The 16,339-nt window shown below is 38.8% G+C and overlaps 1 protein-coding gene across 4 annotated transcripts in view; it reads right to left on the reverse strand.

Annotated features, from left to right (window-relative positions):
- The window catches only part of Otogl (otogelin like), a 113,739-nt gene that overhangs the window by 49,836 nt on the left and 47,564 nt on the right, over positions 1 to 16,339 (reverse strand). For 3 of the 4 annotated variants that reach the window (XM_038314891.1, XM_038314893.1, XM_038314892.1), the window contains exons 22-26: positions 15,059 to 15,111; positions 12,615 to 12,777; positions 8,474 to 8,581; positions 7,470 to 7,608; positions 1,375 to 1,509 (exon numbers count right to left, since the gene is read on the reverse strand). In XM_038314891.1, the coding sequence (XP_038170819.1) occupies positions 1,375 to 1,509; positions 7,470 to 7,608; positions 8,474 to 8,581; positions 12,615 to 12,777; positions 15,059 to 15,111 (598 nt within the window). The remainder of the gene's footprint in view (positions 1 to 1,374; positions 1,510 to 7,469; positions 7,609 to 8,473; positions 8,582 to 12,614; positions 12,778 to 15,058; positions 15,112 to 16,339) is intronic. The other variant, XM_038314894.1, reaches the window with a different exon arrangement.

Here is a 16,339-nt window from a genome sequence, read left to right on the forward strand (position 1 = left end):
CTATCTACATTCATCTTTCTATTATGTATCATCAGCTTTCATCTCTTCTTACGGTGTATAGCTCAGGAGCTGACTCTATATGAAAATAAGGGTAATAAAAGAAAGGGGGTCAGTCCTTAAAATTCATTTTCCTGACTTTCATTGTAATCTTCATGGGACCGAAGAAGGTGATTTTGTAGTCACGCTGAGGGGAACTTGGAATTTGAGGAGCCCAAGAAACTTTGCTGGAATGGCACAGCAGATAGGTGGTGGGTGGAGGTGCTAAATCACTTCTGAGTGACTCCCAAGTCCATGCTCCAAATCTCCTTGAAAACTGAGGGTTGCTTTAGTGTTGGTGGATTTTCACAGGTGTTCTTCTAGGAGCTGATGTAGACCCTGACGCATCACATCACATTGTCCAAGCTTATTGCCTTTAGTGAATCATTATTCTCTTGAGTATATTAAAGGCAAGCAAGTGTCTTTTCACTATGACAGCCTAAAACTTGGGTGCCAGTTTTAGTATATGGTAAACATATTGATGAATTAGTAAATAAGTAGGTAAATGAATAAAACTGATTATCTTTTAATTGGATGAATTATTGCTATTCAAGAATAAATAAAAGATGCAATGATCTTACTTCATATGTTGCTTATAGACACACAGAGAAAACAGAAAGACACACACAGGACTTGACTAAGGGCTGAGGAGGATCTAACAGGGTCTTTGAGAGCATCCTGAGATATTTCCTAAAGGAGACTGGACATACTGCACAGAATATGGTGAATCGACAGATGTATTCATAAATCACTTTCTCTAAAGGTACAGATGAGAGCAAAAAGAACCTAGAATATGTAAATAATTGAAAAAAGATTCAACCTATGGGATATGGGATTGAGAAAGAAAACCATGAGAGGCGAGGCAGGAGAGGTGGACAAGAGCCGAATTGGTGAGAACCTGGCAGGGCAACAGAAAGACATCTGAAAATTTTGAAGTACAACTGGCATAGGAAATCAGATTTCCATACGGGGAAAGCCACTGTTGCTGCAACGGATAGGATGGAATAAAGGGAGTGGGGGCTGTTTGGAGAATTAGGAAGACAGACTGGAGGCTGCTGGAGGAACTCACATAATAGGTGTGGTTCTCAAAACCAGAAGGTTGATCATGGATAGGAAATATAGTAGATTTAATTGAAATATGAAAACAAACAATATAAGCAGAAGATGCAAGCCATGTATACCATGTTGTTTACCAAAACAACACAAAACGATGAAGAAAAAATCTAGATATTCTAACTACTTATAATCAGAGGTATCTAAGTAACCATGCCATTTCTAATCTGTTTTCTATATCAGTAGCACAAGTTGGGATAATTGTGAAAGAAAGAATTCACTTACCTGTTTGTAAGGAGCCTCATTGAGGTAGATTTCAGTGTCCCCAATTGATATCAGAACACTTTTAGAACAAACAATATTATTGTCAAAGCATTTCTTGTTCTGGGCAATCACAGAGATATCAGAATCATCTGTACTCTGAAATATGTCAAGAACATTTTATTGACACAAATGTATACTATATACAGTTCCAGTTATTTTTATTAACAAATGTAAAGACAATCAATATTTATAATGACTTATATGCAAATTGAAAGAGATCATATGACTAAAGTGAAAATAAAAATTATACTTAACTGAAAATGAGAAAATATTCTATTGGGATACCAGTCTTTAAATAATTAACCTAATATGTTTTAAATTTGGTTCTAGCAAAGTTATCAGAACCATAACATAGCTCCACTTGTCAACCATTATAATTTTCTTTATCAATATATAACCACTAACATAATAAGTCACTTAGAGAGATTTGACTTATTTTCATTTTTAGAAAATACACAGTTTCCTTTTCTTAGGGAATTTTCTGGGCTGCTTACTACCTCTAAGGAAAAACTGAAGCAGATGCAAAATTTTGCCACGTGCTAGCAGACAAAATAAAGCATTTTATTTCAGGGTTTGCCTTGAACTTCGTGTGTCTCTAATTCCTTTAACATTGATTTTTACTGAAAATGGTGCTTTATTGTTTCATAAAGTGATCTCTCTAAAAAGAAAATGTTTTAAAAATAAAGTTATTTTAAGACAAAACATCAGAGCATGCTCAGACAGACATGGGCAGTGCATCAAAGGTAGCTGGATAGTGAAGATTTGATCTCTGTATGCAGACTTTTAGATCTCACACACTCTCATATCTACTTGCTCAGTATTATTGTGCAAGCAGTCATAGACAGTCATCCATGCACTCCTTGAGTCATAGTGGGATTACAGCCCTTCCTTCTCTCAACAGACTCCAATTCCAGCAGTGTGGAATAACCTACGTGTTACCCGGCCCTGATGAGGACAGCATGCACCTCTGACAGGTGACATCTGCTAGATGAGACGCAGAGCTGTAGAAATGAGATCTAAAGCTTGAAATGTTCTCAGTTCTCAGAACAATCTTCACTATCAGCTGTCTTATTAGAGTGTACAGGAGGCACCCTGGTGTCAGCTTTGTCTGTGCACCTGTCAACAGTGTGTGTGTTAAATATTCTGTCCCACCCACACAAATGCCCTGTGTACAATAGGCACAATATTCCGGTGAATCCCTTCTTGATCTGTGCTCATGTATCAGAGTTCATCCTACAGCCATCTTCTCAAGCAACAAGGACCATCAACCTAAGCAATGACATATGTCACCCTTTGGACAGTGACACTATCTGTTGTTAACTGGCTAGGCCAGTCATTGGCTTGGCTAGTCATCAGTGCTCTGGCTCCATTTTCTGTGGCTGATTTTGAGTGCTCTAAGAAACACAGGACTTAAGTTTATCTCATTGATATGATCCCATAACAGTTGATAGAGAGTACTGAGACCACAGTGTGCTCCTTCGGCTGTGATCTTACCACCTTTTCAAGGAAGTCACACCCACGGTGGTATGTCGCTGTGAGTGGCATTTCTGGGATGACACTGACCTAAATATGCAATCAAGGGTGTCATGAAAAATTGAAGTGGCTCTCTGCTTCAGTAAGTTAAAAGTTCCTGCTTCTTGATGGTTCTTTTGTATTTGCAATCTAAAAGTGTTTCCTTGGTTTCCCAGCTTTACTTTTTAAATTTTCATATAAGGATAGTGTATTTACATCATTCCCCCTCGTTCATGCTCACTTTAACTACTCTTGCACCCTCCTCAAAGCTCTCTTTCAAATTCACTCTTTCCCCATTGTAGGAAGAGAGAGCCGCTTGTTGGTTTTCGGCCACCTGGCTAGCTTAGACCCAAAATAATCATACAGAAACCATATTATTTAAATCACTGCTTGGCCCATTAGCTCTAGCTTCTTATTGGCTAACTCTTACATATTAATTTAACCAATTTCTATTAATCTGTATATCACCACGAGGTCGTGGCCTACCAGCAAAATTTTAGCACATCTATCTCCAACAGCAGCTCCATGGTGTCTCCCTGATTCAGCCCTTCTTTCTCCCAGCATTCAGCCTAGCTTTTTCTGCCTAGCTAAGTTCTGCCTTACTATAGATCCAAAACAGTTTCTTTATTCATTAATGGTAATCACAGCACACAGAGGGGACTCGCACATCATCCCATAATTATTATTCTTTCTCTCTCTCTCTCTCTCTCTCTCTCTCTCTCTCTCTCTCTCTCTCTCTCTCTCTCTCTCTCTCACACACACACACACACACACACACACACACAGTTTATAGTCCCAGGCATGAATTTCTGCCTATCGAATGGGCCTTGAGTCCAACTGGACAGCTGTTGGTTACCACCAGGATATAAATGCCACTATTGCACCACTGGGGATAGTGTGCTATGCTGTGCATTTCTGTGTGTCATAGACATCACAGCAGGGGGGCATTGGGTCTATTGGTTGATTTTCTTCCTTGGTGGCTTGCATAGCTCGTTTCCCACAGCATGAAAGAAAATCTTCCGGGAGGAGGTGTTTGAATCAACCTAGCTCAATTTCTCTAAGTCTGTTGTCAAAAAACATTATTACTAAAGAAGCTCTTTTTAAAATCCCTCATCACCATATGAGTTAACAGCTAAGTGACTCTAGAGCCACTGCCCTCCCATTGTGGCTCACTCCGGGAGCCTACCCCAAGAGTCACTGGACTACACGTTGAGCTATGACCTGCAGAATACCACTAGCTGATGAGAAAAGCTTTGAATTGCAATCATGCATTTTCAAGGAAGCAGAAATCTGAGCTGAGACGTGGACAAGAGGCCTACAACCATGCTCATGCAAGGGATGTCCAAAGATGCTGCTTTCTGGACCACTTCCTTTTCTTCATTTGTATTTTTCTCCTATTTCAAATCTAATTTCAACTTAGTGGATCAACTTTGTCTTACACTAGTCTCTTCTTAGTTTTTAGCTTCTGAATAGGTTTTCCCAGAGTGCAGAGGCAGGCCTGGAGGTGGAGGTCTCCCTTTCTTAACCCCTAAGCACTGAGATTGTTTTAGATGGACTGATCACCTTTCTCCCTCTTTCTCTTGTCATGCTACCTTGGATGAAGCAACCCTAACTTCTCCCTTTGCCTTTACGGTTTCCCCTTCATTTGCATTTCCCTTCTTTATTTTTTATCATGGTTACTAGCAATAGGAATCCTAAATCAATATGCTTCCTAGTTTGGCCAAATTATTCCTGGCTTGTTAGTAATTCCAGCAGCAGTGCCTACAGGAGAGGGTTTGGTGAACAGTGCTGACAGTGTAATTAATGTGTCTGTGTGATTCACTTCTACTTGATGGGTGCTGGGAGCTCTTGGCTTCTTCCTGAACGCTCCTTCTGCGAAGCATTGCGTGAACTTTGAAAAGCAGCATAATGAGGGCCATTAAGATGATTATAGCATTGTTCTGCTAAAAAATTAATCCCACACTTCTATGTTTTTATGAATGGTTTTCAAAGCAGAAAGGAGTATATAATGCAGGGTGTTGTTTGTTCTCTCTTGGGAAGAGTTATTTAGATTAAAAGATGAGAGCAGTGGGCTACAAAGCTTCTATTACAATCACATATCTGTTACTGTTAATCAAAGTAACTCAGCGTTAGCTCTATTCTTTATATTAAATCAGAAATGTCAAGAAATATTGTATATTACATGGTCTGTCTCTTAACACCCTGCTATGCTGACAGAAATTCAAAACAATAGCAATGCTAAGAGTTATGTGTCTATAATTCCCCCTCCTGATCTACTTCGAGTTAATATTAGGTTTGGAAATAATGTGGCAGAGTTACTAGGCAACCCAGGAACAATTACAAAGCTAGATGGAAAAGGTCAATATCAAGGTTTTTTATTCTCCTCATTCTAAAAGCTCTGTTAGACAATAGTCCTCCGAAGGATCCCAAAACTTGAGATGTGGGCACCTTTCAAAGTAGAATAGTATTGTGCTTGACAGGCCACTATCAACACCTGTCCCACACAAGCCCAAACCTCCTTTAATGTCAACCATTCCACACCAGGTCCCTGCTGAATCAAAAAATCATAAAGGAGGGTTTGTCGCTGCAAGACATTACGAAACCGTGGCAAGGCAGAATTTCATGGAGGCAACACACACAAAAATATAGAATCTGTTAGAACCACAGTATGAAGAAAACTGGAGAAAAGAGGCACAAAAGTAGGGACAGGTGATCAGAAACAAAGGACCGGAATCAGAAGAATAACAAGAAGACAACGGTGACTTCAAAAACGGGATGCAAACAAGAAAGGTTTAGAGGAAGTTGCTCAGGTCAGTAGAGTGTTTGTATAGAAGCTGGAGGACTTGAGTCACCAAATCTGTATTTTAAAAAAAGCTACAGTAGCATGTATTTACACTTCCAGTTCTTAGGAAGAAATAAATTTGTGGAACTCAAGGATAGCCTAATTTTTATCTCAAGTTCAATAAGAGCCTCTGTCTCAAAATATACAATGGGAAATATTTATGAAGATATCCAATATCTGCCTCTGGCCACTACACACCCACATGTACACACACAAACACACACACACACACCAAAAAAGTCCTTAAACTGGATTTAACATCGAAGTAATTATTTTCTTTTCTTTGTAGTTTCATATAAATTAAATAATAATAATATTCTCCCTATGACCCAAGTATCAAATAAAGGTGAGCACCCATGAATTTTTGCTCATCGCTGTACCCCAACTTCTCAGTCTAGGGCTGACATTGCAGAAAACACACAAGGCAACAATGAGGAGAAAATGTAGGCAATGTTTAAAATTTTCAGAGTGATGAAATCATAAAGAGCTCAGGGGCCGAGGGAATTCAGTTATATTTGAAGAATCCACTAAAGAGAATGTTAAAATCCTTATCTAAAAGAAGTTATGGGAAGAAGTCTAACAGGTACCTGATACTTGCTATGAATTAAAGTTCAACTCTGAAATCTGAGAAGTAAGATAATAGACTTCCTGGTTTGTGAGTTTATAGCATAGGTCGGCATGCCGGAAGTTTTAGACTTTGTGGGGTTTCTTTGCACTTAAATCATATCTTGCCTCACAAAACACAGTTATGATCTTCACTCTAAGTCTGTCTCAAGACACAAATAATAACGTGCTATGTAATGTTGTTTTAAAGAAATCTAAAATCAATAAAGTAGCAGAACATTTTAATTGTTGAATTCTAACAAGTACTCAACATTGTAACAAGTGGGATACCTAGAACTTGATTGTGTTAAGAAAACATTCAGTCTAGTGATGGGCAAAAACAAACCTACCTTTCTGTAAGGGTGAGGTCAAAGACCAGCATGCCTTTAAAACAAAACTGTTAATTTTTAAAAAGTCGGAATAAAAAATAAAAGTGGGTACTTTATAAATTAGATTACTGGGTCCTCCTCAGGACCCAAAGAAACTCAAGGTAAGTTTGACCACAGGTAAAAGCCAAAGTATACCATCAAAATAGCATTTCTAGAATCAAAAATAATCTCTCTTGGTTTTTAGATTCATAAGAATAAAATATATGTTTTAAGCCAGGCGGTGGTGGCACACGCCTTTAATCCCAGCACTCGGGAGGCAGAGGCAGGCGGATCTCTGAGTTCGAGACCAGCCTGGTCTACAAGAGCTAGTTCCAGGACAGGCTCCAAAGCTACAGAGAAACCCTGTCTTGAAAAACCCAAAAAAAGAATAAAATATATGTTTTAATGAGTTATATGTATATTTATTGCGCCAAGCTAACAATAATTGAAATAATTTATATTTAATGAGCAATTACTGTGTAATCAAGCCCTTTCTATCCCCATTATCTTCACTTCACAGACAAGGCAAAAGGCACGGGGCTGAAGAATTAGTGCGTCCATTACAAATAAGAAAATTGAAGAAGAGTATAAAGCTGAGCAGTAAGTTGAAAACATTATGGCTTTCCTAAGTTTTATTAGTAGTAATTACTAATGCGATGTGCCATGGACAGCAGGCTGTTCTTCACATCATCTTTATATGAGTTCAAACAAAGAAAGTAATTATGACCAACCTTTATCAAAAACACCTGGCAATCACTGATGTAGTCATATTCCAACCCATCAAAGGAATAATAGTGCCGATCCCCATATACTGTGCACACTGCAGGACATGGATAATACGTGCAGTTGAACATCCCCCGCCGACAAACACTATTGAAAGATAACAATAATTATCTTGTGAAGATATTAGGTTCAAATTAGTATTTTTATTATATATTCGTGTGTGTGTGTGTGTGTGTGTGTGTGTGTGTGTGTGTGTGTGTGTGTGTGTTTTGCCTGAACGTATTTCTGTGTACTATGGGGAACAGAGTGCTTGTGAAAGCCGGAAAAGAGTTGGAGTCCCTGGAACTCAAACCAGGGTCCTCTGAAAGAGCAGCCAGTGCTCGACTGGGAGCCACCACTGCAGGATTAACAATTTTCCAATAGTCTAAACATTGGTTCTCAGAAGCATTCAGAGTCAATAATTCCTATAAGTATTGCCAATTCTTTCTGATAACACCTATTGCAGTGAAAAATTTGTCATGTTTTGACATTTATTGTACCAGACATCAAAAGTAAGTCTGGGACACACAGAAAATAGGCAATGGAATGAAAATTTTATATTCAGGATTCTATATTCAAAATTTTAGAACACTTGCATATATTTTACAGAAATTTTAGCAAAAAATTAATTATTTTTATGACATTTTTCGCACTGACTTCTAAACAATAAAACTTCTATTGAATAAGGCCAGCTCTTAGAAACACTTAGCATTTTCTTATGTTCGTCATGTTTCTCCTATTGTTGCCAAATTGTCTTATTTCCTACTTCTAGGCTAACAAATATACACTTATAATGCCATTATCCCATCAGAAAAATTAGTGGCTCAACTTCCAATAGCCTACAGCTCTGATATGTGCAAGCGTGGTTATGAATCCCTCTTGCTAGTCAGACACGTCAAGTCTCGGCAGTCAAACAAGTGAAGTTAATACAATTGCCGAGGAAAACTTCCACGGAATAAATGGCTGTCCTTACCAGGTGTAACATGGCGTGGAGATGACTTCCCCAGAGACATACTCCCAGTCCTTCCAGATGCAAGGACAGCTTTCAGGAACATAGCACTTCCCCTTGTGCTCTGCCATTCTTTCAAAGGAAAAGGTCACATGAGTAGAGAAACCGGCAAGCGTCAGGTGGGCTCTCAGGCTATAATTTTATCATACTCAACTCTGAGTTTGCATTGGAAACTGAATCTGGTCTCCTCCTCTTCCCCCTCACAAGGTCCTTGTGTATCACAGTATTAACTAAATACCAAGAACATGATCAGATATGATTTGACCTCTTGTTATATAGCACAATAATTAGAAAACACGAGAGTATATTATAACATGGTGAGTTGTTCTAGAAAAAGCACATTTGAAGAGAAAATGGGTGGCTCAGTCACCATTATTAGCTACTAATAAAGAGGCCGTGTTGTCCGACAGTTCCTGGTAAAACAATAAATTATGACAACAATAATATTTTCTGCTCAAGGATTTAGAGAGCAAACAAGCTTGCTTCTCGGAGCTAAGATATAAAATTATGACAGTTTGATTTAGGTGCATTTAAATTAAATATATTTAGTATTTAACTTTCCTTTATGTTAGTATACTATTTCAAATGTGCAGTTTGAAGTGTTTTCCCGTCTTAAAAAGTTATCACAGAACAAACTATCTAAAGATATCTAGTACTATAAAATATTTAGTACATATAATTTAATAGTAATGTAATAATTCAAACTCATAATATTGGAGGAAATAGTGTGCTATCAAAATATCCTGGTATTAAGATTAAGTAAATCTACATTGCATAGATTACATATATATATATATATATCAATACCATCATTATAAATATGAATTTTAATATTTTTATATTTTCCCTAGAATACTATATATAAATTGAAATAATTAACAACATAATAATAATAAATAAAGTTGTAATGATTTAAATATTATTTAATTATATAGTAAAGCAAAAAATGCAACATTTGAGTGAACCTCAAGAATTAACAGATATTAATATTTATATGAATAATTAATTGATTAAATAATTTTAATAAGACAAAAACAAATGATTAAAATATATCATTACCAAAATATATAGAACATATTTTTATGATTTTTTAAATGCTATAATTTAATATTATAAAACATGGGGCTAAGGGCTGAAGAGGATTTACATCGATATTTGTAAGTTGCCCAACACATATGAACCTCTGGATTCCATCCACAGAACAATAAAAAAAAAATACCATCAACGTTTTGAATCCTGAATTCCTAAATAACCACGCATGTGTTTTTAGACTTCTGCTGTCCTCATAGCTTAGTATCCAGTGTGGCGCTTTCTTACCGGTGCATACAGTCTGTTAGACTTTACACAGTACTCAGGAGGAAAATGGTATTTGCTATCATTTAGCCATGGAATAGACTTCTTTGTTGAAAAAGACTGGATAAAGGAACTTGTGTGTGTCAATGATGTATTGTCTGATTCAATTTCTTTCCTACAGGCCAGGTACTCCCCAGGTTCTGCACCCTTACCTCACTCTTCCAAACCTGCCCATCTTCTTGACTCTAAATCTTCTTTTTCTAAAAATTCTTCTCATTGTTTAGGTCTCACTTTCGTTCTCTCTTTTCTCAGTCTTCTCTGTCCCTAACTTCCTCACCAGCTTCGGTACTTAAAAATCTGTATCAACGCCTCATTGAGGATTAATCAGGTGGATTAAATATTTGATTAGATGGGTGATAAAGACCCCAATAACAAAAGCAAGTATTTTTGTTTACTCTTACACAGACACTATCTTTAAATATGCCACAGGCTCACTAACCTAACGACAATGCACTACGGTAAACTGTTTTCACCTTACACATATATTTTAATGCCTCCCCCCAATCCCCTTCTCCAAAAAAATAGTTTCATAAACTTAGTTGTTTCAGTCAAAGGGACCATGATATCTGTAGACCCGACACAGCAACAGTCTTAAGTGATTATACAGAAGACTGATGAGTTTTGCATACATAATTAAAGCTGGGGAGAAGGAGGAAGACACTGTCCTTTTGTGTCTTTCTGATTGGCTGAGGGGTGGGGGAAGCGGGCAATAAGCACCAACTGGGCACCTACTGTGTAACTGCTCTGTTGTGATGTACTCAGCCATCCATGAAACAAACACCACTACACTCATTTTTAAAAGAAATTTAAACTGGGTAAATGTGCCCCAAGTTTACTTAATAAGGAGGACCAATATTTGAAGCCAGCTATATTGACTTTCCCTCGATTTTGCATTAGGGCAGTGATTTCTAAACTAGATCCATGTAGATCTTTTACAGTCACCGACCCTATGAGGATCCCAGAAAATATATGCTATGCTAAGGCATTGTCTCAACATGAGCCAGGAAAGGTCATACTGAAGAGAAGATAACTTAATTACCGTCACTGACCTTGTACTAGAAGTGTTTCTGTTTGAATTTTTTTCCTGAATCAACCAGAAGCATCTCAGTTCTTTCTAGCACTATTTCAATATAATTACAGAAAGAGAGGTGGCACTTCTCTACGCTTCTTAAAAAGGTTAGCCAGGAAATAAATGTCAAGTTTGAACTGAGAGTCAAAGGTAGTAGCAAACAGCATCACACACTGAAATAAAATTTAGATACGGCTTTAATCAGTCACACATCCCAACAGTCGCCATCAAAGAGATCAAGCCATGTAGCAGGTTTTAATTATTTGACCACAATAAAAATTTTCTTTCCCTTGTCCTTTAGATAAATTGTTTTCCTTGCTTGTTTGTGCTATGGCCTGATTTCCACCTGTCTTTGCTCTTCTTGTATGCAGGCTTTTGTCTTTTGTGACCTTCTTTCTCTCCCTCCTATGCCATTCTCTAGACAGACTGACATCATTCCCAGATACTTGGCTCTTTGGAGCCATTTAGATAAAGGTGATTCTCCTGGGAGGCAAGCCACAAGGCCTGTCCCTCCTGTGCTCTGACTTTTATGAGTTGTTCCTGGGAATGTCTTTATGGAACGTATTCACTGAGGAAGAATGAGTGACCCATTTACCTGAGATGGCCCTCTCTCTATCCATCATTAGACAAGCAAGAGCCAGGGAGCCCTGATTATATGAGCACTTACAAGGGAGCAAACAGCCTTCAGATTCTGTCTGTCTATTCTAGTCTGTATTCTATGTACCACAGGTACACGGTATTTCTGCAACTGGAGGAAATGAATGAAGAATAGATAGCCTGCAATTAAATTGTGATTCATATATATTGAACACACTCTACACACACACACACACACACACACACACACACACACTTATCTTACAATATCTTACAGATCTTACAATGCCTACCTAGTTGGGGCTTCAGAGGAAAGTGTAGAAAAAAATCATTCAGCTAACAGCAGAGCAAGAATTTGAGCTTTGGTGTGAATGCAGTCAGAGTTCCCACTTAAAGCAACCCCCTGTCTAGCCTCAATATCGTTACCTGAAATGTTTATAATTAAATCAGTCCACTTCGCTATTACGAATTAATGTCACTGATAATCACTGCATCAATGGAACGTGTTTGGTGTATACCTAGATGGTGCCTTGAGAAAAGGTAATTGATGGTGTCATATTCCCACCTGCAGCTGAAAAGGGGGAAATCCCAACCTTATCTTAAAATGTGCACCTTCTTCAATTCAGTGCATGACTCCAGTTACATTGCACAATGTTGAGTTACCTTAGCAAAATAGTGAGAATAGTCTGGTAGCTAACAACTCAAAGTAAACCACTGGTCAAAACAAAGATTTCGACTATTCTTGAAAGAATGGTTTTAAAATGTTTTTAAGTAAGTTTGTGTGTGTGTGTATGTGTGTGTGTGTGTGTGTGTGTGTGTGTGTGTGTAAGTTCGTGTGTGTGTGTAGATGTGCATACATGGGCCTAAGTGTCTCATGCTTTGACTATGGAGGTATTAGGACAGCTCTTTGGAATCAGCTCTCTCCTTTCACCTTTATGTGGTTTCCAGGGATCCAGCTCAGGCCATTAGACTCACAAGGCATGCTCTAACCACTAAACTATCTGGCTGGCCCCAAGAATATTTTGAAGAACCCTTACTATTCCTGTAAATCTTAAATGGTCATATTAGCAAGATAAGGGAACTCACCCTGGAGCACAAACACAGCCACTTATGCAGGGTGAGGATGGGGCACAGGTGAAGTTCATGGCCAGGTTTGCACACGTGGTCTCACAGTTTATACCACCAGCTGGTAATTCAGGGTCAGGAAACCTGCAGTCAAAGTATTCCTTCCCTTCTGGGCAGGCGTGAACTTCAAATACAAGCAATGATAACATGGCTTTAACTTTGTATTGGCTTCACAAACTTAAGCACAAAATTCATGGACCAAATCATTGCTATATCTAAAGGATGCTCTCATTCATTGATCCTTGAGTTGATGCGCTTAGCAACATTATCTAGTCAGAGTTTTTCAGTCATCAAAATTTCCAAACTGGAAAATCTTACCCACTTTCCCTGAAAGGTCAATAAATTAAATAAATGTAATTTCTTGAAGTACGAAAAAGGGGGTATGTTGATTAATTCAAACACACCTATTTTTAAGAGCTGAAATTATAACCCCTATTTCAACAATTATAAAGCCATAATAAATGTGTTACTCCTTGACCATGTTGCCTAATCTATGAATAATTATTTTCATCAGTTTTTACTATACTCTAAAGTACAAAAGTGGCCATTGTTACAGAGGCATGACAGGGACTTCCTGTTTCTCCAAAAGGCTTTGGGTCTGTCAGGAATCAAAACCCTTACATATGATCAAAGGGATAGAACGGTGAGGACTCTGTTGAGAAAGCAGGCTCCCTAGGCATCTTCGATTCAACTATGAGCTTTGTTGAAGTAAGAGGCGAACAGCGAGGTTTCCAGTAGCTCGTGTTAACTATGAGGCCCAGTTTATGGGGCCTGTAGAGAAGCCCCAGACAGACCCAAATCCTGACACAGTAAATCTAGAACATACAATTCAAAGGAGATCTTATTGTTTAGTTTTGGGTTCTAAGAAACAGGCTCTCACTCGGAAGCCCTGACTGCCCTTAAATCCCTCCCTCTGCTTTAGCTTCTTTAACTGGGAGGATAGATATGTACCACGAGGCTAGGCTCCCAACTGATTCATAATGATAAATAGCTGCGTATCCAATTAAGTAACAGAGCCTAAATCTCACTACCTACCAGAGTGAAAACCAAGAACTGTCATTTGCCCAGAATTGTTCTGTAGTCCCTGAAAATCTGAGGCTATTTCTTTATCTGATGGGAATACAGATTCATACAGTCCCCTAATTGGAAGATTTTCAGGATACAGACTCTAGTGGGAAGGGGACGTTCTAAGAGAAATGACAACCGATATATTGTATAAACCTATTGTTTCTATTTTTCATTTTTATAATGGGGTCTTATGTAAGCCATGTTGGCTTCTAACTCAGCATAGCTGAATCTGGCCTTGCAATCCAGACTGCCTTACCTCCACCCCCGCACTGCTGGCCTATAGGAGTGTGCCACCATGTTCTTATGCTATGCTATTTTCAACTCGTTGCAACTAATACTAGAACCCTGCTACCCAGACACACCCCAGGGCCCAAGGGCACTGACATTACCTTGGCCATTGGTAGACATTCAGGATCTCTAGCATTGATCCTGAATCAGAATCAGAACCTAGGTCTCAGCAAGATTACCAGCATTTTGTGCACGCATTAAAAACTGTGAAGTGTTAATCTAAGACAGAGTTTTCTGGTTTCTGATCCACAGCAGTGTTACGGCAAGCATCTAGGCTAGCTCCCTCAAACCTTTTGGCTACCCAAAGTGGTGCTTGGGTAGACGGTGTAAAGGTTTACATGCCTCAGCTGATCAGCTGTGGCTCTAATCCAGGGATTCCCAACCTGTGGGTCACAACCCTTTAGCAAACCTCTCCCTCCGAAAGTATTTATATTGTGATTCATAACAGTAGGAAAATTGTAGTTATGAAGCAGCGATTCAGTAACTTTACGGGTGGGAGCCAGCAGAACATGAGGAACTGGATTAAAGGGTTGTAGCATCAGGAAAGTTGAGAGCCATGGCTGGGGGAAGCCTCATAGGCTCACCTCTCTAACTGTCCCTCGTATACTGTAAGTCTTGATGTGAAGAAGGTCGGGAACCATTGGAATGCTATGCTGACTATGTGATGTTACTGTATGCATGTGCTTGGGTAAGGAAGCCTGGGAGGGACTGGATGCCTTCTAGCATTAAAGTAAGAGGCAGTGTTTGAGATACATGAAACTGAATGAATGGAATGTATGCCCTGGCAATGCTGAAGCATGCATGGGCAGCCCGTATATAGCGGGTCTGTTGAACTTGTCCATATTGGGTTTCATGGTCGAAGTTGATGAGGAGGACTGACCAGGTCTCTTCCTCAGGAGGGCACCAGATCTCATTACAAATGGTTGTGAGCTGCCATGTGGTTGCTGGGAATCGAACACAGGACCTTGGGAAGAGCAGACAGTGCTCTTAACCGCTGAGCCCTTTCTTGAGATACACACTCCACAGGAAAATCTTTATCTGGAACTCACCAGTAGAGGGTGTTGCTGGCTCATCACACTTCACAGTCCCATTTGAACACTGGCTAGATGTAAAGAAATTGTTAATTTATAGACCGCCAAAGTGTGAGTCATATAAATTATTATTGAAGACAGCTATTTCATTTTGACATATTTTATCAAACACTTCCATGTAAGCGGCCTTGTGAGAGACATGAGGATAAAAATACCACATTATTGTGAATGGCCTGGCCCAAGTGTTTCTAGCAAAAGGGGAAATGATGCAATTTGATTTCTACAATGTGACATACTCAACACACAAATACATTTAAAATCTAAGAGAATAAAAAACATTTTAAAATTTTAAAAATCTATTCATAACTGACATTTAGGTAGCCAGGGGTAATAAACCCTGAACAATTCTAAAGGATAGATGGGGGTTATGCCTTAGATCAGACAGAAAGATTCCAATGCTTAGTGGAAATATACAAACTATGAGATACAATACACTGTTCTGCTCAATCAGGTGCCAGGAGATAAGGAGAGCAAAAGAGATAAAGCCAGACCCTGCTCTGATGCCATAATTTTTTTCCTCCTGAGTTGAGCTATCACAGTTTTTAAACATGGAAGTGAGAAGGTCAGTTAGAATGTTAAGACCACCATCCTGGGGCAGCATCAATAAAGATGAATTGAGTCACAACAGTCATGTGATTGCTTGTGATCTAAAGAGAAAACCATATACAGACAAACGAAGATTTCAAATTCCTTAATATGATAACATAATAGGAACACACACCAGTCCTCAGGAATTCCAGCACAGATTTCCCTTTGGCTTTAGAGCAGAGCCTATGTCCTATACTTGCAAAATGAAGATAATGACATATCAGATGCCATATCACATGCAAACCATGTGCCCACATTTTTCTCCACGGAACGTCACTCAAGTGTGCATACCTTAAATACCATAGAGGAACTGAGCCAGCCAGATCTTTTTAGGATACTTCTCCTGGGTCAGAGGCCTTTGACAGGGTAGCAAATAAGGTCACAGTGCTAATTGGTTTTAGTTTTGGCACTAAGGAAGGATGGATTTTAATTTTACTAAAGTTAAATAAATATTATTCAGGATATTAAATTCAAAAGAAGGCTTTTCCAACACTTGGGAGGAGAGCACAGACAAGGAGAGCTGCTGGCAATTGTTCTGCTGGAGTTTATTGGCTCTCAAACTCGTGTTAAGGATTGGAGCCCACGATGACGCAGTTAGAAGGTGAAACTTTAAGAGGTGGAGTTTAAGGTGCAAATTGATTTGGTCATGGG

Source organism: Arvicola amphibius, chromosome 17 (genome assembly GCF_903992535.2).
Source record: "Arvicola amphibius chromosome 17, mArvAmp1.2, whole genome shotgun sequence".
Lineage (NCBI taxonomy): Eukaryota > Metazoa > Chordata > Mammalia > Rodentia > Cricetidae > Arvicola > Arvicola amphibius.